General features: G+C 50.2%; 1 protein-coding gene, 1 long non-coding RNA gene and 1 pseudogene across 7 annotated transcripts; 1 reads left to right on the forward strand and 2 right to left on the reverse strand.

Annotated features, from left to right (window-relative positions):
- The first annotated feature begins 2,705 nt into the window (after positions 1-2,705).
- On the forward strand, positions 2,706-10,599 carry LOC129014334 (golgin subfamily A member 6-like protein 1). Of its 6 annotated transcripts, none has more exons than XM_054451633.2 (11): positions 2,706-3,183; positions 4,512-4,640; positions 5,437-5,466; positions 5,731-5,781; positions 5,870-5,963; positions 6,058-6,164; positions 7,543-7,601; positions 7,932-8,073; positions 8,717-9,793; positions 10,176-10,246; positions 10,451-10,599. In XM_054451633.2, the coding sequence occupies exons 1-11, from the start codon at positions 2,842-2,844 to the stop codon at positions 10,503-10,505; spliced, it is 2,157 nt and encodes a 718-aa protein (XP_054307608.2). In that variant the 5' UTR covers positions 2,706-2,841; the 3' UTR covers positions 10,506-10,599. The 6 variants fall into 6 exon arrangements, with proteins under 6 accessions (XP_054307608.2, XP_054307609.2, XP_054307610.2 ...); XM_054451631.2 differs by having other exon boundaries at positions 2,743-3,183; positions 8,720-9,793; XM_054451634.2 differs by lacking the exon at positions 10,176-10,246.
- A 3,787-nt stretch (positions 10,600-14,386) lies between these two features.
- On the reverse strand, positions 14,387-15,538 carry LOC129014586 (uncharacterized; annotated as a pseudogene).
- Positions 15,539-19,453: 3,915 nt separating this feature from the next.
- Positions 19,454-21,920, reverse strand: LOC134738265 (uncharacterized). Its single transcript, XR_010123926.1, has 2 exons — positions 21,376-21,920; positions 19,454-20,452 (listed from the first exon to the last, which is right to left on the reverse strand). It is a non-coding gene; the product is annotated as an uncharacterized LOC134738265 (long non-coding RNA).
- Between the last annotated feature and the right edge of the window lie 147 nt (positions 21,921-22,067).

Below are 22,067 nucleotides of genomic sequence, written 5' to 3' on the forward strand. Positions count from 1 at the left end.
CTGTAGGAAAATTGGTTCAGTTTACACTCCCACCAATAGGGACAGAGCTCCAGGTTCCCCCTTCCATTTGTCACCTTTGCTGGTCTTTAAGCAGAAAATCTCATTGTTTTCATTACATTTCTTTGAGTTTTAGTGCTTTTGAATCTTTTTCATATGCTTATTGGATATTTTTATTCTTCTGGGAAGTGCCCATTTCTCTATTGCCCACTTTCCGTTGGAAATCATTCATTTTTTTTTTCTGAGTAATTTTAAAGATTTCTTTATAGGCTAAGGACACAAATCTTTTATCTGTCATGGAGGTTACAAAGATTTTCTCCTAGTAAGTAATTTATCATTTCACTTTATTTTTTCTTTTTCTTTTCTTTTCTTTTTTTTTGCTAGCCAAGCACCAAAGTCACATTTCACTTAATTTTTATCCTGATGAATGAACATATTTTAACTTAGTGATTTATTGGAAACAGGAGCAGGACAGAATGTAATACCTAGATCTCACTCTATCACCCCAGCTGGAGTGCAGTGGCATGATCATAGCTACTGCAGTCTCAAACTCCTGGGCTCAAGCGATTTTCCCACCTCAGCCTCCCAAGTAGCTCTAGGACTACAGGTGTGTGCCGCCATGCCCAGCTAATTTTTAAATTTTTTTGTAGAGATGTGAATTCGCTATGCTGCCCAGGCTGGCCTTGAACTCTTAACTTATGCCACCTTGGCTTACCAATATGCTGGAAGTACAGGCATGAACTACTGCTCCTGGCCAAGAGCTTACTTTTGTTTGCTAGTGGTGTTCTTGGTATATTTTTATATTTGAGGCTTTCGTGCTAGTGCTGAACTATTACACTCACCACCTGAGGTTTACGGGACTTTTGTTTTAATATGAAATGGAGGGAACTGTTTAGTTTTGCATCTTTGCAGGTATACAAAATGTGCCTACCAGGACTCTGCTTTATATCCATTGAAAAGCAAGAAGTAATACAGTAAAAGTTTGCCTGGCTAGAGGCTGTGGAAGAATGGAGTATTCTGATTTAATTCTATTAACTTGGAAAGATGAAGGTGAAAAAAATTCAAAACTTTAATTTCCTGTTGAATGTAATTTGAAAATATAGCCAATGAGTCCACTTTTCTTCTCTAGTAAGTTTGGACATTCAGATCTACCTGGTCTTTTATCATAGAACTCCTAGTGTACCTGAGTCTTACATTGTGAAGATCCTTTTCTAAAACTTTAGATGTAAGAGGATAGAAATGATATTGGATGAGATCAGGCTGGATGAGAACTGATACCTGTAAATATATTTTTTAGATGAAATCTCTGATTGCCACGTGTTTTCTTATTGAACTCATAAAAATAAAACACACTGGCTGGAGGGTGGAAGTAGGAAGGAGATTTATGCCTTTTAATTGCATGTCACTGTTTCATATTGAGACAGAACACATAGTATCCCTGGCTTTGGACCTACAGAAGGAAACACATTTTTCTACCTGCTGTATGGCAGAGGTTCCTGAACACCTGGACGGCTTATTGCAGCATGGACTGCTGGGCCCTACTCCAGAGTTTCTGATTCATCAGGTCTAGGGTGGGGCCTGAGAATTTACATTTATAAGAAGTTCCCAGGTGCTCCTGGTCCAGAGACTATATGTTTGAGAACCACTCTTACATACTAACTGTAAATTGTAGAACTCTATAAAAAAGCTTAGTTTGGTCTGAGATAAGAAGCACACAGGTAATGGAGCAAATCATGAAAAAGTCAACCCTTGATCCCAGGTAACAAGCAATACACAGTGACATAACACAATTCTTGGTTTTCATGATTGCAAGTCATAGCCAAGTATCGAGTGAGAAATTCAGTTTCATTTTCAGGGCTTAGAGGCCAGGTGATTCTAGAAAAATAGGATTTAGTGATTAACCTCATGAGAGTGGGAGTTATTTATGTCCTTTTTCTCTCCCCCACCACTTAGCATTTAGCCTTACTTTAGAAGGGTCCTGTATTTGCTTTAACCTTGTAAAGAACTTTGAGTGCTTATTAAACAGAAAGCTTTGTGTGTGTGTGTCTGTGTGTAGAGACAGAGTCTCATTCTGTAGCGCAGGCTGAAGTGCAGTGGCATGATTTTGGCTCACTGCAACCTCTGCCTCATGGGTTCAAGGGATTCTCCTGCCTCAGCCTCCCAAGTAGCTGGGATTACAGGCACCTGCCACCATGCCCAGCTACTGTTGTATTTTTAGTAGAGACAGGGTTTCATCATGTTGGCCAGTCTGGTCTTGAACTCCTGAATTCGGGTGATCCACCCGCCCCAGCCTCCCAAAGTGCTGGGATTACAGGCATGAGCCATCACGCCGGGCTCAAAAGCTTTGTGTTTTAAAGATATTAGACATGTTTCTTGTTTTTTTTTTTTTTTTTAACTTTAACGTAGGAGAATAAGAGAAAGTTTTTCCAAAAAAGAGAAAACATTGTGATTACTTTATCTTATTGGAATGTTGGATACTAAAGTCTGCTTTATCAATCATCAAGCACACTATAAAATTTCCATTTTAATAGGATTTGTACCTCAATTGAGGTAATAAAGTTTTAAAGTTTTTAAAGTGAAAGCCAGCCCCGCCCCTCTCCTGGAGTGGGTGGGGACAGCAGTTGCATAGGCAGCTTTCCTTGTGACAACACAGGTCCTATATGACACGCTGCTGTCTGGCCACGCCTCCTTTTCCTTTCATCTTTCTCATTGGCCAATGGGCTTCAAACATTAAGGCCACGCCCCTATTCTGCATTCTAGTGCAGCCCTGGTTACGCCTCCTCTGGCTCAGTCACACAGCGACGTAGAGGTGACTGGAGGTGTATAGTTGTCCTCACCTGGATCATGCTGATGTGGCCCCAACCCCACCTCCCTACCCATCCCCACCTCCCTACCCATCCCCAACTCCCTACACACCCCCACCTCCCTACCTATCCCCACCTCCCTACACACCCCCACCTCCCTACACACCCCCACCTCCCTACCCACCCCCACCTCCCTACCCACCCGCACTTCCCTACCCACCCCCACCTCCCTACCCACCCCCACCTCCCTACCCATCCCCAACTCCCTACCCACCCCCATCTCCCTACCCACCCCAACCTCCCTACCCACCCCAACCTCCCTACTCAACCCACGATGTCCAAAGAAACCCAAAAGAACAAATTGGCCGAGGCCAAGGAAAAGGTAAACGCACCAGCACCCCAACCCAAGCCAAGGCCCCCTCTGACAGCCAAACTGCTGCCAGTCTGTGCCACTCCCGAGGCACACCGGGCTGGACCCCCCCGGTACCTCTGGGATCCCCACACCAAAATCTTGTCAGTCAGCCCAACCCCCACATGAGTCCTGCCCCTGCCCTGCCCGGCACCCCAGGGTGACTTTGAGCAGGTGACTCCCAGGGCTTCCAACTCCATACTCTACCCTTACCTCCTGCTACCCCAAACCCGACCTCCCTGGGCTTTTTGGGCTCACATCTCGAAGGACCTGGGTGCCCCAGAACCTGCCCTCACCAGTTGCCACAGGGTGACTTTGAGGACGTGACTCCTGGGGCTCCTTGTTCCTTACTTGGCCCTCACCTCCTGCCGCCCCAAGCCTGAACTCCTGGGGCTCTTTGAGGTCACGTCTCCAAGGACCTGGGTCCCAATTTTGTGACCCCCCCTCCCCAGTCTCAAAGTGGCAACTTGGGCATTGCACTCATGTGTCCCCCCCACCCCCGCCACTCCACCGAGGATTGGAATGTAGTGATGTCACAGTCCCTCTACAAACTGTCATTACTACCATGAGACCAGCCTTTGGTCTTAGGACCCAGTCCCCTAAGTGTTCTTGCCCACTTCTTTTCCTCTGGTTGCAGCACAGTTTTCCAGCTGGAAGGGGAATGGGGACTGTGGGACCTAGAAGAGAGAGGTTTCAGGCTGCCTGACTTCCTTATCACAGACGTTGACAGTGTGAAAAGCCTACACCTCTCCCATGAGCTCAACATGTTGACAGTGTCTCTGGGTGGCAATGGGAGAATGGGTTGGGTTTGGTTTTCTCCCAGGCTTCTACTCTCCAGAAAGACTTTAACATTTTTTCTGAGTTCTGCACCTCAGATTTGAATTCTCCATTGTTCTGGAACCAGAGTGCCCCTCAGTCACTGGTTTCTGGAGTGAGATCTGCTTATCTTCTGCGGAACAGATCTTGGGAAACTGGACTTGACAGCTTGAGTCTTCCTCATCTCCTCTCAACCTGGGGTACTTTGAGTGCCACAGGATAAATATGGGGCATCTTTCTGAAGTGTCAGTTTCCCTTGATTCTATTGAGAGACAAAACATTAATGTACTTAGGGATGAAAGTCACATAGATTTATAAGAGTATACAAGACTTCTCTCAGTCACTAAGTGATTGTGACAACATTTCCTACAGTTGGTGGCATTAAATCAGATGGTCTATAAGAGTATTTAGTATAAACTGTAAAACAGAATGTGACTGTAGGAGCTTGTAGTTCTCATGAGTATCACTGCTTTTCCTTTCCACAGTTGGCAGACCATCATGCCCAGACCAACCCTAGTGTTGGTGCAGGAGCAAGCGACACCAAAAAGAAGAAAATAAATAATGGCACTAACCCTGAGACAACCACTTCTGGTGGTTGCCACTCACCTGAGGATGTGAGTCTTGGCTGGCCAGGCTCCTGGGGACAGAGGGCCCAAGAGGTGGTGGAGGGTAATTGTTAAGATTGTGGAAGAACTGCCAGGTACTGGTTAAGAGTTCTGGGTTTGAATCCTACCTCTCCATCTGCTAGGGATATGATTTAGGGCAAATTGCTTGAGCTCTTTGGGCCACTCTTTTCACATCTGTAAAACAGGAGTGGTATTGTTTTACTTGTATTTGTGAAGTTTAAATGGGATTTGTCATTGTGTTTTTATGTTAATCCCTAGTCCAGGGCCTGCTGTAAACTCTCCTTCTTGGGCTTGCATTTCCTGAGGTAGAGTTAGAGAGTATCAGAGGTTTCTGTTAGCTCTGAGAGCCCGACAGTTAAAGGCCCACTAGAATGGAAACCTTGGGGCCAAGGGCTCCTGTCTGCCTTTTCTGACCTCTATCCCCACTGTGAGGAACTGTCCCTGGCCCGTATGAGCTCAACGTTTGTTGAATGAATGCACCTTTCTAAATCACAAGCTGGCAGAAGGGTGGGCTTTTCTCATACTCCATCTCTGAAGGTTTCTGTTACTGTCTTTTCAAGAGAATCTAGTTTTAGACTTTGAGTTCCGCGGCTGTGGGCAAAAACAAACAAAGACCCAAATCCTTCTTCTTTGGGAGTTGAGGAGAGTTTACCAGTTTGTGTTCCCATTGGGTCTGAGAACTATGCCTTTTAAATCCATTCTTGACCCCTGCCTACCGCTTCCTGGCCTGGGGAATAGAGTCGAGGGTCCACCCTCAGTCACCTTCCTTTGACTCTCCCCACAGAAACAACAGAACCGAGCTCAGCTGGAAGAAGTAACGCGATTTCTTTGTTTGCTCACGACATGACCGCTGGGTTTGGGGGCACTCAGATGTAGAGGCCCCAGTCTCATCTCCCCCACTCCCAGCCTGGGGAAGAAGGCTCACCCCCCTTATTCCACCCCATCCCCACAGGGTCCCTGATAAACTGGTCCCATGGGTGGGCCTGTCCTGGGGCAGTGGTGCCATTCTGGGGGCATGTCTCTTGCTGTGCCATCTCTGCCTCCTCCTAGCAAGAGCTCTGTCTTCCTCTTTCTATAGGAAAAGAAGGCAAACCACCAACATCAGGAAGCTCTGAGGAGGGAGCTAGAGGTGAGTGGAGGGTGTGAAGTTCCCTCCTGTCCTCTGGAGAATGTTTCTTTGCTTCTCTTTCAGCATTTGCTTGTCTTTTCTCCCAAAGGCCCAGGTTCATACCATACGAATCCTTACATGTCAGAAAACCGAGCTTCAGACGGCACTCTATTACAGCCAGCAAGCTGTCAAGCAGTTGGAAGGTGGGAATCTGGCACCCCATCATCCTTCAACCTGGCACTTTTACAGGCCTTTAGGGGAGTCCCTTGGGCCACATCTGAATGTCTCTCATTCCAGGAGAGGCCAGGGATCTGATCGGCCGCCTGCATGATTCATGGAAGTTTGCAGGAGAGTTAGAGGAGGCTCTCTCTGCCGTCACTACACAGAAGAAGAAGGCGGATAAGGTGAGTCCAACCACTGCCCCGTCCCCTGGGAGCCCAGCTTCGCAGATGGAGGAGTGAGCCTAAAGTTCCCTTCTGTAGGATGGAGTGTCCTGCCCAGAAGGCAGCATTGCCATTTCTTGCTGCTTTTGTGTGTGGTTGTTAGAGGCAGACTGGGGCTGAGTCGGCTGCTGCAGGTGAGCTGGGGAGTACTGTGGGGAGTGAGCACTGGACATAGAGCTCAGAGGCCAAGTGCCCGCCCTGCCCATCCTTGGCTGTGGCCTTGGCCAAGTCCTAAGTGGCGGTTAGGGTACTTGTACCATAAAGGTACAGAAGAGTATCTTGAGTATGTTATTATTTGTGTGGAGAGAGGGAGCAGGTATATATGTGTGTGTGTGTATGTATTATGGTAATATACATAAAACATGTTTGAAAGGATTCATAAAAAAAACTCAGGATAGAGGCACAGTGTGGGGGAGGGGAGATATTTCCCTTCTGGACTTTCTGAGTTTTGGACTATGCGAACGTATCATCCTTTCAAAAATCCAACAAAGGATTAATTTCCTCCTTCTTAACTGTGCCCCTACCTCCAGCGAAAGAATGGGCTTAGAGAATCAGATATACCTGGGTGTTGAAATTCCAGCTCTAAGTGATCTTAGGCAGCACTTAACCTTTAATGCCACACATTTTTTCATCTACACAACAGAGATAATAATGGTAACCATCTCCTGTGGAGGTTGTGAGGATTAAATGGGATTATTAGCATCGTGCCTGGTGAAGCACTCAATAAAGGTTCCAACAGTGGTAGTAATAAGAGTAATAACAATAGCAATATTATCTGAGCTCTCTGGGCCCCTGTTAGCCAGCCCTAAATTCAGTCTCTTTTCCTGTCCCGTCCACCTTCACTGAGTTCTTTGAAAAACAAATGAGGGCCGGGTGCTCTTTCTCACGCCTGTAATGCCAGCACTTTGGGAGGCTGAGGTGGGCAGGTCACCTGAGGTCAGGAGTTCAAGACTAGACTGACCAACATGAAGAAACCCCGTCTCTACTAAAAATACAAAATTAGCCGGGTGTGGTGGCACATGCCTGTAATCCCAGCTACTCGGGAAGCTGAGACAGGAGAATCGCTTGAACCCAGGAGGTGGAGGTTGTGGTGAGCCGAGAGTATGCCATTGCACTCCAGTCAGGGCAACAAGAACGAAACTCTGCCAAAACAAACAAACAAACAAACAAACAAAGAAAAACAAATGAGACCACGGACTTGGAAATGCCTTGAGAACATGTCAGGTGTGATTGAGAGTAAGGAAGTGTTACTGTGGAGTAGTCACAGTGGCTGTTGTTCCTGGTCATTCAGCTACTCCTCTGCCTGCTCTGTCCTGACTTAACCTTTCTCTATTTGCAGTACATCGAGGAGTTAACAAAGGAGAGGGACACCCTGAATCTGGAACTGTACAGGAACACGTAGGATGGGGGAAGGTGGAATGGGAGGTCTGGGGGCCCTTAGCGTGGGTGGTGTGCTGGGAGGTGGGGGGTACAGGTGAGCATGGGGAGAGGCTCCTGCAGGTTTTCATGTGTGCACAGGGAAGCTCTAGTTCCGGCTGTGCCACTGACTCATGGGGTAGCCTCAGGCAACTCATGTCTTCTCTCTGGCCTGCCACCTGTGACTTTTAATTCCTGGGGTCCCTACCAATGCCACGGTTCTGTGGTTGTGGGCTGAAAGTAGAGGGTTGATCACCAAAGCGGTCCTTTCTGTTTTTCGTTCATTCCTTTCTCTACTGCCTCTGGCCATAGCATAACCGATGAGGAGCTGAAGGAGAAAAATGCCGAACTACAAGAAAAACTTCGACTTGTAGAATCTGAAAAGTCTGAGATCCAGCTCAATGTAAAGGAGCTAAAAAGGAAGCTGGAGAGGGCCAAGCTCCTGCTGCCACAGGTGAGCGGCTGCAGCCCCGGGGGTTGTGAGAGCTCCACCCAGCTGGGACCATGGTCTAGGGATCATGCAGGGTATGGGGAGGCTCCAGCCAAGAGCTGGAAAATTTGGGTCCCTGTTCTGGTCCCACCATAGAATCCTCTAGAATGTGCTAAAAATGTACAAACTGGGGCCCTGCCTGGGGAATCAGAATCTCAGTTAGTGCTTAAAATATTTTTTTAAAGGATCCTGGATGAAAACCATTATTTTATAGATTACATTTACTTATTTATTCATTTATTTATTTATTTATTTTGAGTTGGAGTCTTGCTCTTTCGCCCAGGCCAGAGTGCAGTGGCACAATCTTGGCTCACTGCAAGCTCCGCCCCCCGGGTTCATGCCATTCTCCAGCCTCCCAAGTAGCTGGGACTACAGGTGCCCACCACCACACCTGGCTAATTTTTTGTATTTTTAGTAGAGACGGGGTTTCACCGTGTTAACCAGGATGGTCTCCATCTCCTGACCTCGTGGTCCGCCCGCCTCGGCCTCCCAAAGTGCTGGGATTACAGGCGTGAGCCACCGCACCTGGCCTATAGATTACATTTATATGGCTAGCTCATGAGTCTGTTTCCTTCTGAGGTTCAAACCAACACTTTCACTATTCCAGCAGCAGCTGCAGGCGGAGGCTGACCACCTGGGTAAGGAGCTGCAGAGTGTGTCAGCAAAGCTCCAAGCCCAGGTGGAAGAGAACGAGTTGTGGAACCGCCTGAACCAGCAACAGGAGGAGAAGATGTGGAGGCAGGAGGAGAAGATACGGGAGCGGGAGGAGAAGATACGGGAGCGGGAGGAGAAGATACGGGAGCAGGAGGAGAAGATGCGGAGGCAGGAGGAGATGATGCGAGAGAAGGAGGAAAAGATACGGGAGTTGGAGGAGAAGATACACGAGCAGGAGAAGATACGGGAGGAGGAGGAGAAGAGGCAGGAGCAGGAGAAGATACGCGAGCAGGAGAAGAGGCAGGAGCAGGAGGAGAAGATGTGGAGGCAGGAGGAGAAGATACATAAGCAGGAGGAGAAGATAAGGGAGCAGGAGGAGAAGATGTGGAGGCAGGAGGAGAAGATGCATGAGCAGGAGAAGATACGGGAGGAGGAGAAGAGGCAGGAGCAGGAGGAGAAGATGTGGAGGCAGGAGGAGAAGATACGAGAGCAGGAGGAGATGTGGAGGCAGAAGGAGAAGACACACCAGCAGGAGGAAAAGATACGGGAGCAGGAGGAGAAGATGTGGCGGCAGGAGGAAAAGATACGGGAGCAGGAGAAGAAGATGTGGAGGCAGGAAGAGAAGATACGGGAGCAGGAGGAGAAGATGGGGAGGCAGGAGGATAAGATACGGGAGCAGGAGGAGAAGATGAACGAGCAGGAGGAGAAGATGTGGAGGCAGGAGGAGAAGATGCACGAGCAGGAGAAGATACGGGAGGAGGAGAAGAGGCAAGAGCAGGAGGAGAAGATATGGAGGCAGGAGGAGAAGATACGGGAGCAGGAGAAGATGTGGAGGCAGAAGGAGAAGATGCACGAACAGGAGGAAAAGATACGGGAGCAGGAGGAGAAGATGTGGAGGCAGGAGGAGAAGATGGGGGAGCAGGAAGAGAAAATGCAGGAACAGGAGGAGAAGATTCGGAGGCAGGAGGAGAAGATGTGGGAGCAGGAAGTGAAGCTGCGGCACCAGGAAGAGAAGATGCAGGAACTGGAGGTGAGGCTGCAGGAGCTGGAGGAGAGGCTGGGGGAGCTGGGGTGGAAGGCCGAGCTCTGGGGGGAGCAGACGAAGGTGCGTGGAAACCCTGGAGATCATACAGAACGACCTCACCACAACTTAGCAGATGGTGGTTGGCTCCCTCTGCTTTTCCACCAGTCTGTGGCCTACAGTTTAAATGGTGGGAAGAAGGGTGTGAGATTTGAGGCTCGGGAGGGAGGCATTGGCCTCTAGGCAAGGGAGGCAGTCATTTAGGCCTGGAGGAAGGGGCCAGGGCAAGGGGCCTGGGCAGGCGACAGAGCCCCGCAGTGCCCTCGCCACCCTGTTTATGGGCCCAGAATCTGGAAGCCAGCCACTACCTACACTGACGCCTATCCTGCAGGTGGAGCTGAAGAGCCAAGAGGCTCAGAGTCTGCAGCAGCAGCGAGACCATTACCTGGGTCACCTGCAGCAGTACGTGGCCACCTATCAGCAGCTGGCCTCTGAGAAGGAGGCACTGCCCAGCTGCAGCAGCAGGAAGCTCAGGGCGAAGCGGTGGCCGAGATGGCCCACCAATAGTTGCAGGAGACCTGGTTGAGGGAGGTGATGAGGGCGGGGCCCCAAGAGGGATGACCTGGCAACCTCCGTGCCTTCTCACTGTCTTTCCTGGCCCCTTAGGAGCACCTGGAAGCTGCCATCTACCGAGCAAATGACAAGAACGCAAAAACAATAAACATGTAAAAGCCGGCAGCAAGGCCTGGAGAAGAGTAAGCCGCCACGTGACTGTTTAGAAGAGAGTCTGAGCACAAACCTGAAAAAAAAACATTTATTTATTTTAAATTGTGGCAAAATACTGACCAGGCGCGGTGGCTAACGCCTGTAATCCCAGCAACTTGGGAGACCGAGGTGAATGGATGACCTGAGGTCAGGAGTTCAAGACCAGCCTGGCCAATACAAAAATTAGCCGGGCATGGTGGCGCGTGCCTGTAATCCCAGCTACTTGGGAGGCTGAGGCAGGAGAATCACTTGAACCTGGGAGGCAGAGGTTGCAGTGAGCTGAGATCGTGCCACTGCACTCAAGCCTGGGTGACAGAGCGAGACTCCGTCTCAAAAAAAAAAAGTTTCTTCCTTACATGTATGTTTCTATTGTGTTTTTTCTTGGTCTTTCTCATTTAGTCTTGTGTTGTCTTATGGCATTCCTAATAAACTTTGTTCTGCCTCCAGAGAGTATTGACTTTGACTTTATGGCACACAACTGGAGTAAGGGCAGATCGCCTTCATCTAGTTTGGGACTAAGCTGGTTCAAAGCAAGTTTTAGGTTTTGTGATGGCTGGTCTATGTTTTATTCATTTGGACTCCTAGGGGTGGCCCTTCCAGGGTCCCCACCGAGGTCGCATCTCCTTCCTGGGACCCAAATTCTCATTAGATCATTTCAGCCCTGTGAGAATGCCAAACATTCAGGTAGGCTCTCCAGTCCCTTAAGTACTACTTCATACTCAGTTTCTTACGCTCTTAGCCCTCTACTGTTGACCAATCACCAAATGTGGGAAAAGCACCACAGACTGTCAGGGTCACCTCCTAGGCCTGGTCCCTCAAGTTCTGGCTGAGGTTTTCAGTTACCTTCCAACAATTGTTTTTGATTGGGGGCAGGGCACACTTTTGTCCAGTTTTTCTAACTGCTCTTTTGGGGAGGCGAATCTGTAACAAGCTCCTCTGCCTTTAGTGAAAGTTGAAAACCTTCATCCATCCTTTTTTTGTTGTTTTTGAGACGGAGTCTCACTCTGTTGCCCAGGTGCTAGTGCAGTGGCACGATCTCTGCTCACTGTAACTTCTGCCTCCTGGGTTCAAGCAATTCTCCTGCCTCAGCTTCCCGAGTAGCTGGGATTGCAGGCGTGTGCCACCATGCCTGGCTAATTTTTTTGTATACCTTTAATAGAGACAGGATTTCACCATGTTTTCCAGGCTGGTCTCGAGCTCCTGACTCAGGTGATCTGCCTGCCTCAGCCTCCCAAAGTGCTGGGATTACAAGTGTGAGCCACTGCGTCCACCCCGTCTGTCTTTTAAAAAAATGTTTTTAATTGGAGGTATAATTTATATTCAGTGAAATGCACAGATCTGGTTTACATTTGGTGAGTTTTAACTCATTTAACATTACCCATGGAACCTACCTCCTTTGAAGATACAGAGTATTTCTATCATCCAGAAAGTGTTCCTGTGCTTTCATCCTGTCCGGCACTCCCCCAGCAGCTGATGAACATGCTGAGGACATTGGCACTGGATTCTGGCCGCCCCAAAAGAGCCGCTTTGACAAGGCTTACCCAGCACTAAATCCCTGCCTGCTCTCTCAAAATTTCCATCTTTAAGCTGGTTGTACCTATAACCCTCCCTCATCAACTCAATAGATAAACAAACCCTGAAAAATAAACACCCCTTCCTGGCCCAGCAGCCCACAGCCTAATATTGACTGTATTCCCAGGCTTTCAGAAATGGAACTCGCCTGCCGGTTCACCCTCACTAGGGTGGCAGCTGCACAGGAGCAGCTGGGCTCACCCATTAAGCAAGAAGCCAATAGCTGGACAGTGACACTCAGACCCCAGCCTGGGCCAGCCTGGCTGAAAGCCCCCTTCTTTCCGTCCCACTGTGGAGAGAAGGGGCGGAGCATACACAACTCTACTGCCCTCCGCATCCTTCAGCTGTGCTTCCTCCTGGGAGAGGGAGCCGCTCATTAATTTGGCCAAAGCCTTCTTGAGGGCTGTAGGTTTCACAGGCTGGGTGTGTGGGGCCCACCACGCTAGAGAGAGAGGCTGGTGTGTCAGAAGGCAGCCACCTGGCCAGAGGAGGGTCAACCACCTTGGTGACCTCCTTCCCCCGGCTGGACACAGCGTCCTGCACTCTCTACATGTGACTGTTCCCCTCAGAGCTGCTTCCAGGGGAGGGGTTCTAACCCTGTGGGTGGGGACATTGTGTCACTTTACAGTGGGCCATGGCTCCCTCTGACATCTCCAACTCAGAGGCAGTAGAGAGAAGACGAGAAATTCCCTGGTCCCTCCTCCCTCAGCGCCCCCACCTCTGCACACGTCCACATATGGAGACCCTGACAATGGGCCCTGGGAGTGCCGCCATCTGCGCCTCCTTTCCATGCCTGCAGCAGCCATGCCCACTCTCCAGACCCTCACCCGCCTGGCTCAGTAGACGCTGCACCGCCTGTGGTCCTGCGCCTACACCTGGGCCTCTGTACCCGTCAGTTCCCCCAGTCTGGTTCTTATTTTCCCCAACAAGTAGGGAGCCTGTAAGGTCACCTGTTGAGCAAGCTGGGGGAGAGAGTAGAATGGGGCTGGGAGGATGAGGAGGAGAAGCTCATGGTCATGCTGGAGACTCAGCTGAGCAGAGTCTCTACAGGCCCCTTGGCTGCCTAGCCAGTGGTGATCCCGCTCCCACCCTCATTTCTTCTTTGTTAACAAAACCATGACCTCATTAAATATTGGACACCTATAAACCTCATGGACCCTCCTCCAGCCTCCCCACCGTGTACTGGTGAGTCTAAGTCAACTCTAGTCATTTCATTCCTCTGGACATTGACTGCTTGGGGCTTGGGCATGAGCTGCCTCTTCGCCTGAGCCTGAGCCACAGGTACCCTCTGCACCTACCATGCTGATGTGCTGAGCCAGGGAGAGCTCCGTCTCGATGGAGATGAGCTGTGAGGAGGTGGCGGCTGGGTGGATCAGGTTGTGGTAACGGGTTTTGTTCGGAAGGTCGTCCATCAGTTTCTGCTCGGCATGGGCCACGCGGCAGTCCCCTGGGTAACCACGCAGACATGCTGGGACCTTGTGCAGCTGTCCCCCACTGCAGCTGACAGCTATGAAGCAGGAGCTGAGAGGGCCAGGGAGCACAGACACCCTGAGAGCTGGCTGAAGCAGTGAAGGTGCTGGCGGGCCTTTCTTTCCCTGGGGACTTCAAATGACATTAATGACAGAGCTCAGCTACCTCCTCCCCATGCCATACCTCCTCCTCCTCCCCCTCCCTCGATCAATGAACAGCATCCCACGCTCTACACATCTGATACAAAACTGGGTGTCTCTTCCTGACTCCTCCCTTGGTTCATCCAAGTAGCCCCCAAGTCCTGTCTGTCCTCCCATCTCCACGGCTACAGCCATGTCCCTGCCTCCCCTGCCCTGCCCACCTTCTATTCTCTCCACCTGCACTCTGCCCCTGCCATCCGTGTGCCATACAGTGGCAGACTGGTCTTTCTACAGCAAACTGGACTAGGGCCCTTCCCTGCCCACAGCTCCCAGAGCTGGAGGTGGAGTTGAAGCTCATGTTCTGGCTTGGCATTCAGAGCTCTTTCCCCCTCGGCACTGGCTTATCCAGAGTGCTCACAGTGCAGGGCAGGAGCCCCATGACTCAAATGTGGGTTTGGTGCAGAACTGGGTTTGAGGTGGTGCTTTCCCTATGAAGAGACAGGGCCAACATGGAGGGATTTTCTGGGTTCAGAGTTAGACCTACAGAGTGCAAGGTTTCTCTGAGGCACCAAATGGAGGGGTCGAGCTAGCAGCTGGCTCCTGGTCTGGAGCTTCAAGGAGGGGTCTCAGCTCAGAGCCACATTCAATAGCGAGCTTACATGCAGCCTCCCGCAGGGAGCCCCTGGAGCTTCCACAGCCTCAGATCTGCCCCTCTGCATACCCCAGATCTCTTGCCAAGGGGCGTTTGGGTCTTCATGTCATCTCCCTCCCATGTCTGGGAGTAAAGGTGAGGTGCGGGGACTTGCGCTTGTGTACTCTGGTGTCTTAGGGGAGAGTGTGTCAAGTAGAGTGGAGGCGGCTTGGAAAGAGGGAGACTCAGAGGAGAGTGAAGGACACGTGACCAGGCGAGCCTGGGAGCAGGAAAAGAGAGTGAGCAGAGGAAACCGCTGGGTCAGGGGAGCGGATGGGAGGATCAGGGAATGAGGGGGGCTGGAGACATGGGGGTGGGGACGCTGCTGAGGGGCTGCCTGGCTCACCAGGCTCAGGAGTCAGTTACATCCTCCCACAAGGGCCAGCTCACCTAGTCACCCCAAAGCCCTCCCTCTGTGGGTGGGACCAGAGGGCCAAGAGCACAGATAACCCAGGTGAGCAGGACTGAGGCGGACTCAGGTGGGTGCTGGGCTGGACTCCTGGCTGTGGGGAGCAGCCGCCCCCCTGCCTACTGCATCCACCTTCCAACTCGCTGCCTATCTGAGCAGATGCAATATTGGGCACCTTGTGAAACATGCTCCTGGTGCATCTGCTGCCTGCTGCCCCTCCTGCAGTGTGCCCGGGCTCTCCGGAGGGGATTCCTGTAGAGGCTTGGCCTAGATTCTGAGTCCTGCCTCTCATACCCGGGGCTGCTACCCCAGAGGCCAGCTGCTTGAATACCCTGGAAGCCAGTCTGTAGCCCCAGGCTACAGCTGGGTCCATCCCACAGCCCTTCTTTAGTGTATCTATTTGGACTGACTGCTCAGTTCATAGAGAGGGGTGTGTCTTGCCCCAGCCCATCTGGCATGTCTAAGGCAGCTGTGGGGTCAGAATCTGCAGCTCCCAGCCCCCAGCCCTGCAACAGTAGGAGAGGCTGGACCCCACATCTCTGAAGTCCCACTGGGCTGGTGCGAGCGGGCTCCCGAGTCCAGAACTGCTCTGCAGGCTGTGGGGCTCATGCACCAGCTTTGAACCCACCTGATGTGCTCAGGTTGCTCACCTTTGGGCCTGTCCTGACTCTCAGGCATTCGGCTGAGCCTGAGGGCCTCTCCGTCATCTTGACCACCAGCTACAGGCTCTGACTTAGAGGTTCCCAGAACCTTAGACCATTTGGCCGGCCCCCCATTTCTCACCTGAGGAAACTGAGACCAGAGAGGGAAAGCAACTTTCTCAAGGACCCCAGCAATTCAGAGGCAGAACCAGGTCTAGGAGCCTCTTCTCGATAGATTTTCTCCCTGTCCCCTGAGCCTTCTTTAGTGCCTCATTAACTTCCCTGTAAGGAAACTGCCCCCCTGAGGCTGGAAATTGTGCTGTCCAGAGTGGTGTGCGCCAGTGACTGTGCCTGTGTTTGTACTTGTGAGTGTATATGGGGGTGGGGATGAGGGGGGGAATAAACGGCAGGGATTCTGGGGCCTGGATGCACTCCACCTCACCCCAAAAAGGGGCGCAGGAGAGCCCAGCCAAGCACAGCACATGCTTCGACTTTCCAATCTGCTGAATGCCTGTGAGGCCGGCTGGGCCCAGAAGACAAGGGACAGGCCTTTCCCCATAGATGGCAGGGGGGGCCCAAGATGGGTGGAAGCTTCTGCCGCAGCTTTGGGGGTCACATCCCAGCCCATGGGCTGACACTTAAGCAGAAAAAGCCACTTCTAGGAGTCAGTCATGATCTAGTGATTCTGATGAGGAGGGGCCCCACCAGCCTCTGTCCAGGGTCTTGTCTGGGAAAAACTGCTCCCTGGCAGAAAGAGGCTAATAATTTGAGAGGAAGCCATAGCTGAAATCCTAAACTGTGTGAGTGTGTGTGTCCAGTTTGAAAAAGCGTATCTGACCTAAACATTTATATTGAAAAAATGGAAAGATATTCCCCTTGTTTTGGAATACAAACTACAGAAAGCAACACTTAACAGAATCTCATCGGAAACGTCAGATTCTGCATCTGGAAAGGCACAATGATTTTCAACTGCGGTGTGTGTCCTTAACTGAGGAAGGGAAGGTGAGATTTATATTTAGTAAAAGGCAGCTATGAATTTACCTGTTATAAAGAGCTTGCTATATACTATTAGTGCTTTTCAATCATGTCAGAATCAGCCAGATGCCTGTGGAAATGCAAATTCCCAGGCCTCATTCCCAGAGATTCTGGTCCTGTGAGCCTAGGGTGGGGCCCAGAAATCTCTGTGGGGTGGTGCAGGCTGCCCCAGGACCACACCAAGAAACACTGCAACTGGCCCCCACACATCCCAGTCCACAAATATGCAGGCAGGCATCTTATCTCCACAGAACAGATACGGAAACTGAGGTCCAGAGTGGGGAAAGAAACATCACGGGGCCACCCAGCAAGTGGCAGCAGAGCCACGATACACCCACTGCCTGCAGACACCATCTCTGATGACAGCTCCACCTCCCCACGGGAACCTTGCCTACCCCCACCCCTACCTCCTGCTGCCCGTATGGTGGGTCTCTGTCCAAGGAAGATGTATCCTAGGTCCTCTAGGCTGACTGGGGCTCAGAGGAAACCTTGGCCCAGAGTGTAGGAGCTAGAGGGGTCCTTGGAATTCATGTGGGGAATTTGAGGCCCAAAGAAGGCAGTCCTCACATTTGAACTCTGTCTGGAGAAGGGCTGGGTCTCCTTCCTGAATGGTACGTTTGACTTCACCAGCCTGGCCCTCAGTCAAGCTGGCTGTCCAGGCCCGCCACACCTCAGGGTGGGTGACCAGAAGCGGTGGTGCCATAAAACACATTTCCTGGGAGATCCATCCCCAAAGCTCAAAACATTCCAGGGCTGGTGAGTTGGGCAAGCCCCCTTCCCACTCAGCCCAGTTTCCCCATCTCTACAACAGCTGTGCTGGTGGAGACTTCTCCCTGAGACTGAGCCGCAGATTTTCTCCTGGGTGCCTACACCACCCACGTTGCCGGCTCCTCTGTGCCCGGTCTTCCAGAAAGTCAGCTCTCAGGTAAGGAAGGTGCCTTGGCTCTATCAGGAGCAGGAGCCGGTGCACCCCCAGCCTCCCAGACCAGTGGGGATGGCCCGGGCTGCCTACAAAGCTGCTGCCCAGCCCAGAGACACCCGCCTGGGAGGGTGGCCCTGGCCCTCACAGCGGCTCTGAGAAGAGGTGACCCCCACTCCAAAACTGGCAGAGCCACCCACACCTTCCCTCAGCCCAAAGAGGCTTTTAGGAAAATGAATCATCTCAGGTTCAAACCCATGGGGTTGCTGAAAGACAAGAAAGTGTGGGGCGAGCTGGCGCAAGGGAGCGCTGCTCCGTGCAGACTTTGCAGGGAGGGCACTTAGGAAAAGGGACTGGAGTCTGGGAGGGTGACTAGCTCAGGGTTAAAGGGAGGGGATGGAGCTGGAGTGAGCTGGCCTCGTCCTCCCCCTTGGGCCTTCCAGCCTGGGCTCAGGTGATTCAAAGGAGCGAGCACCTCCCTCTCCCGGCCAGGGAGTTCTTGCCACATTCTTCAATCAGTACCATTCCCTTGGGGGCTGGGTGACAGCACCCACCTCCAGACCTGGCTGGAGCTGCTGTCTCAATTCTAGATCCAAAAGAACCTCTGGCAGCTTCTCCATCTCCCTCTCAGTCCAGCCTCACCTCTTCGCCCGTGGAGGAGCTCCAACAGCAAATCTCGCAACTGGAGGAACAAGGCAGGAAGGGCAGGGTCTGAAGAAGGAACCACCTTCAAAACGCAGCTCTGCCACATTCTCTCCAGGACTCTCAGGCTTGCTTTCCTATTGTGCCCTCGACATCCTTTTGCTATAATCTGGCATGTTGACGTATAGTCTTTAAAAGCAACAACACTGTTGACGTGGAGCAGACTTCCCATTTGGGATGGTCTGGAGAAGTTAGGTTTGAGGGCATCCTCTCTTCTGCAAACTGCAGCAGTAATACATGAGATATACAAAGTAAATAAAGGCCGCACGCGGTGGTCACGCCTGTAATCCTGTAATCCCAGCACTCTGGGAGGCTGAGGTAGAAGGATCACTGGAAGCCAGGAATTCGAGACCAGCCTGGCCAATATGGCAACACCCTGTCTCTACTAAAAATATAAAAATTAGCTGGGCATAGTGGTGCACACCTGTAGTCCCAGCTACTCAGGAGGCTGAGGCAGGAGAATCACTTGAACCCACGAGGCGGAGGTTGCAGTGAAACGAGATCCCGCCACTGCATTCCAGCCTGGGTGACAGAGTGAGACTCCATCTCAAAAAATAAAAATAAAAAATAAAGTACATAAAAAAGACATGCCCAGGCTGAAAAATAAGTTAATCTTTATCTCCATGAACGAAAAGCAGAAAAGAAATGCAAAGTGGTTGGAGGCTGAAGAGCCTGGACCCTGCTGGGCTTTGGGAACCAATGATGGTGGCAGGTCCTTTGGGATAAAGAGGGACCAAATGACTCCTAGCTAGAAGCTGGGAGCTTGGGTGTACCCCAGTACTTGAAAGGATGCTGGCCGGGCGCAGTGGCTAATGCCTGTAATACCAGCACTTTGGGAGGCCGAGGGAAAGTAACTCTTATGTCAGTGTGAAAGCAAATCAGACAGGACAGGGGAACATGGAGGGGAGGAGAGCCAAACCAGGGCCTGGTTCCACCCGCCCCATTGGGCCAGAAGCACAAGTGGTTCTCTGCACAACATCAAGAGCGAGGACATGCTTTCAGCTCCACTTTAACTCAGGTTCCTAATGTGACAGCAGGCTTGTCAATCCCACTTGCCCCTGCGGCTCACACCAGAAAACTACCAGCAGTGTGAGTAAGGACAGAAGCAGGAGACTGAGGAGCCAGGGTTTGGGAATCCCACAGCAACCCACAGGCCCTCATCACACACAGCAAGGATGTACCCGATGTGCCCTCACTGGGCTCACCACCACCACCAGACATCACCTTCACTACCTGATAACCTGCCTGGGTAACACCACTGTAACACAAGAAACAGGTCTAGAATCTAGCATGTATGCTACACCTGAAGGAGCAAAAGATGGTAATAAAATACGATAAAATTTTTATTTCTTTAATATAAAATTTAGAGCCATAATCAAAATGTGCAATTCTGACGGGGTTCACTACTTATAAAAACTTCACAGCCCTCTATTTTCAAATGTAAATGGTATTCCGTGGCTCCTCGCCAGCATGTAACTAGAGTTGCTCTGAAATCCGTTTCACGGCTTATTTTTGGCAAGCGGCGATTTCTTCAACCCACGTTTTCCAAGGGAAACAAGGACATGAAATGTTTCCAAAAGTTTCTTACAATCTTTAGATAAACTACTGCTCAACAACTGCATCCTCCAAGTCAACACATCAAGAATCCTTCAATCACTAACACTTAAGGTGAGAAAACGGTGTCTATCCATGCAGGAGAGGGACACGTTATCCATGCTTATGAAGACAGCCTGGATATCGGCTACTGAAAAGCTGTGAATGTATCTTCCTTTTTCTACTTTCCAAAATTTTTGTGAGGTGATACTTATTTCTATGTTTGTTTCTATTCTTTTTATTTTGTATTTTTTAGTAGGTACATCCTTATTATAAATCTACTGTAGAACCAATGTCCCATACAGGACTCCACGTGCCACAGGAACCAAAAAGTCACATGCAGCGAAGATGAAGACACAGCAGACAACCTGTGTGGACACCACAGAGCCACCTGCCCAGGACACCAGTGGAGCCACAGGTGCAATTCAAAATGTTCTTAGTCGTATTCATAAACATGGCCAGGTGCGGTGGCTCATGCCTGTAATCCCAACACTTTGGGAGGCTGCGGCGGGCAGATTACCTGAGGTTGGGAGTTCAAGACCATCCCGGCCAACATCGTGAAACCCCATCTCTACTAAAAATACACAAATTAGCCAGGTATGGTGGCATGCATCTGTAGTCCCAGCCACTCAGGAAGATGAGGCAGAAGAATCATTTGAACCCAGGAGGCAGAGGCTGCAGTGAGCTGAGATTGTGCCCCTGCACTCCAGTCCAGGCAACAGAGTGAGTCTCTAACTCAGGGGGAAAAAAAAATTGTTCTTAGTCACATTAATAAAAGTAAACACACACACACACACACACACACACACACAAAATTAATTGTAATAATGGCCAGGTGCAGTGGCTCATGCCTGTAATCCCAGCACTTTGGGAGGCCAAGGTGGGCAGATTACTTGAGATCAGGAGTTCGACACCAGCCTGGCCAATGTGGTGAAACTCTTGTCTCTACAAACATACAAAAATCAGCCAGGCGTGGTGGTGTACATCCATAGTCCCAGCTGCTTGGGAGGCTGAAGCAGAAGAATTACTTGAACCCAAGAGGCGGAGGTTGCAGTGAGCCAAGATTGCACCACTGCACTCTGGCCTGGGCAACAGATCAACACTCCATCTCAAAAATAAAAATAATTTTAATAATGTATCATACTTATCACAACAGATTGAAAATATTACCATTTCAACATGAAATATAAGAAAAATGATTGAGATATTTTACATAGGTTATTTCATATTAAGTCCTCAAAAACCATCAGCATAGCTTACATATGCAGCACATTTCAATTTGCACAGTGAAATTTGCATTGAAAATATGTGATCTGCACTTAGACTCATAAAATATATAGTTGACAAAGTAGACTCACGTGGCCAAGTGACATTCTTAAATGTTTTCTAATAACGGAATCAAGTTTTTAAACCTGCATTTTAATTAATAAAATTTAGATAAAATATTCAGTGTCTCAGCTACGATGGACACACTTCAAGTGCTGATCAGCAAACGGTGTGAGTGCTGGCCAGACTAGCCAACGCAGGCTACACCGCTGCAGCTGAAACAGGCCAGTCTCTCTGCGCACGGGAGCAGTCTGGGCAAGCAGGAGATGGGGAAACGGGCGCTGCCCTCGTGAGAACAAAGGACCCACAACAGGAACCCTGCACTCACCGCCTGCCGAAGACACCAACAGCCCACGACGCAGCCTCCTCACAAAAGGGAGAGGCATTCAAGAACTTAGAAAATCACCTCTTCCTGGAAAATGCTTAACTTTGCATGTAACTTTACATTTTAATTACAAGGTTTTTAACATCCATTTTCTCATGTCTTCTTAACTCTGTGAAAGTAAACACAGCTTTTTTTCTTATTCCTATAGTTACTGCGTTGGAAGTTCACCTATCTGAACAAGCAGTTGCAACTGAAATTTTCTGAGAACAAATCTCAAGCTCTTTCCATTAACACAAACTATATTAAGTTTAGTTCTCTAATTTCCATTGCTTAAAGGCCAGAATGTGTGAAATATGCATTATCAGATTAGAAAAACAAAACAAACATTGGAAAAATATTTTGCAAAATAGCATTTGCTAAACTCTATGATAGAAACTAGCTCTAAAACTTCCTGTTTCAAAATTTCACTGTGTGTCCACTAAGTTAGTTTTTCTGGCTGTGGACAGCAGGCCCACCCCACGCCGCAGGCCCACCCCACGCCACAGGCCCACCCCATGCCACAGGCCCACCGCACGCCGCAGACGCATCATGCCCCCCATGAACAGGCCAGCTGAGAGCTGCGGCCACTGCCCAGGGCTCCCTGCTCTGTGCTCAGCTGCCTGATCCAACCTGCCAGGGCTCTGCTTTCTCTATGT

Source organism: Pongo pygmaeus, chromosome 16, assembly GCF_028885625.2.
Source record: "Pongo pygmaeus isolate AG05252 chromosome 16, NHGRI_mPonPyg2-v2.0_pri, whole genome shotgun sequence".
Classification (NCBI taxonomy): domain Eukaryota; kingdom Metazoa; phylum Chordata; class Mammalia; order Primates; family Hominidae; genus Pongo; species Pongo pygmaeus.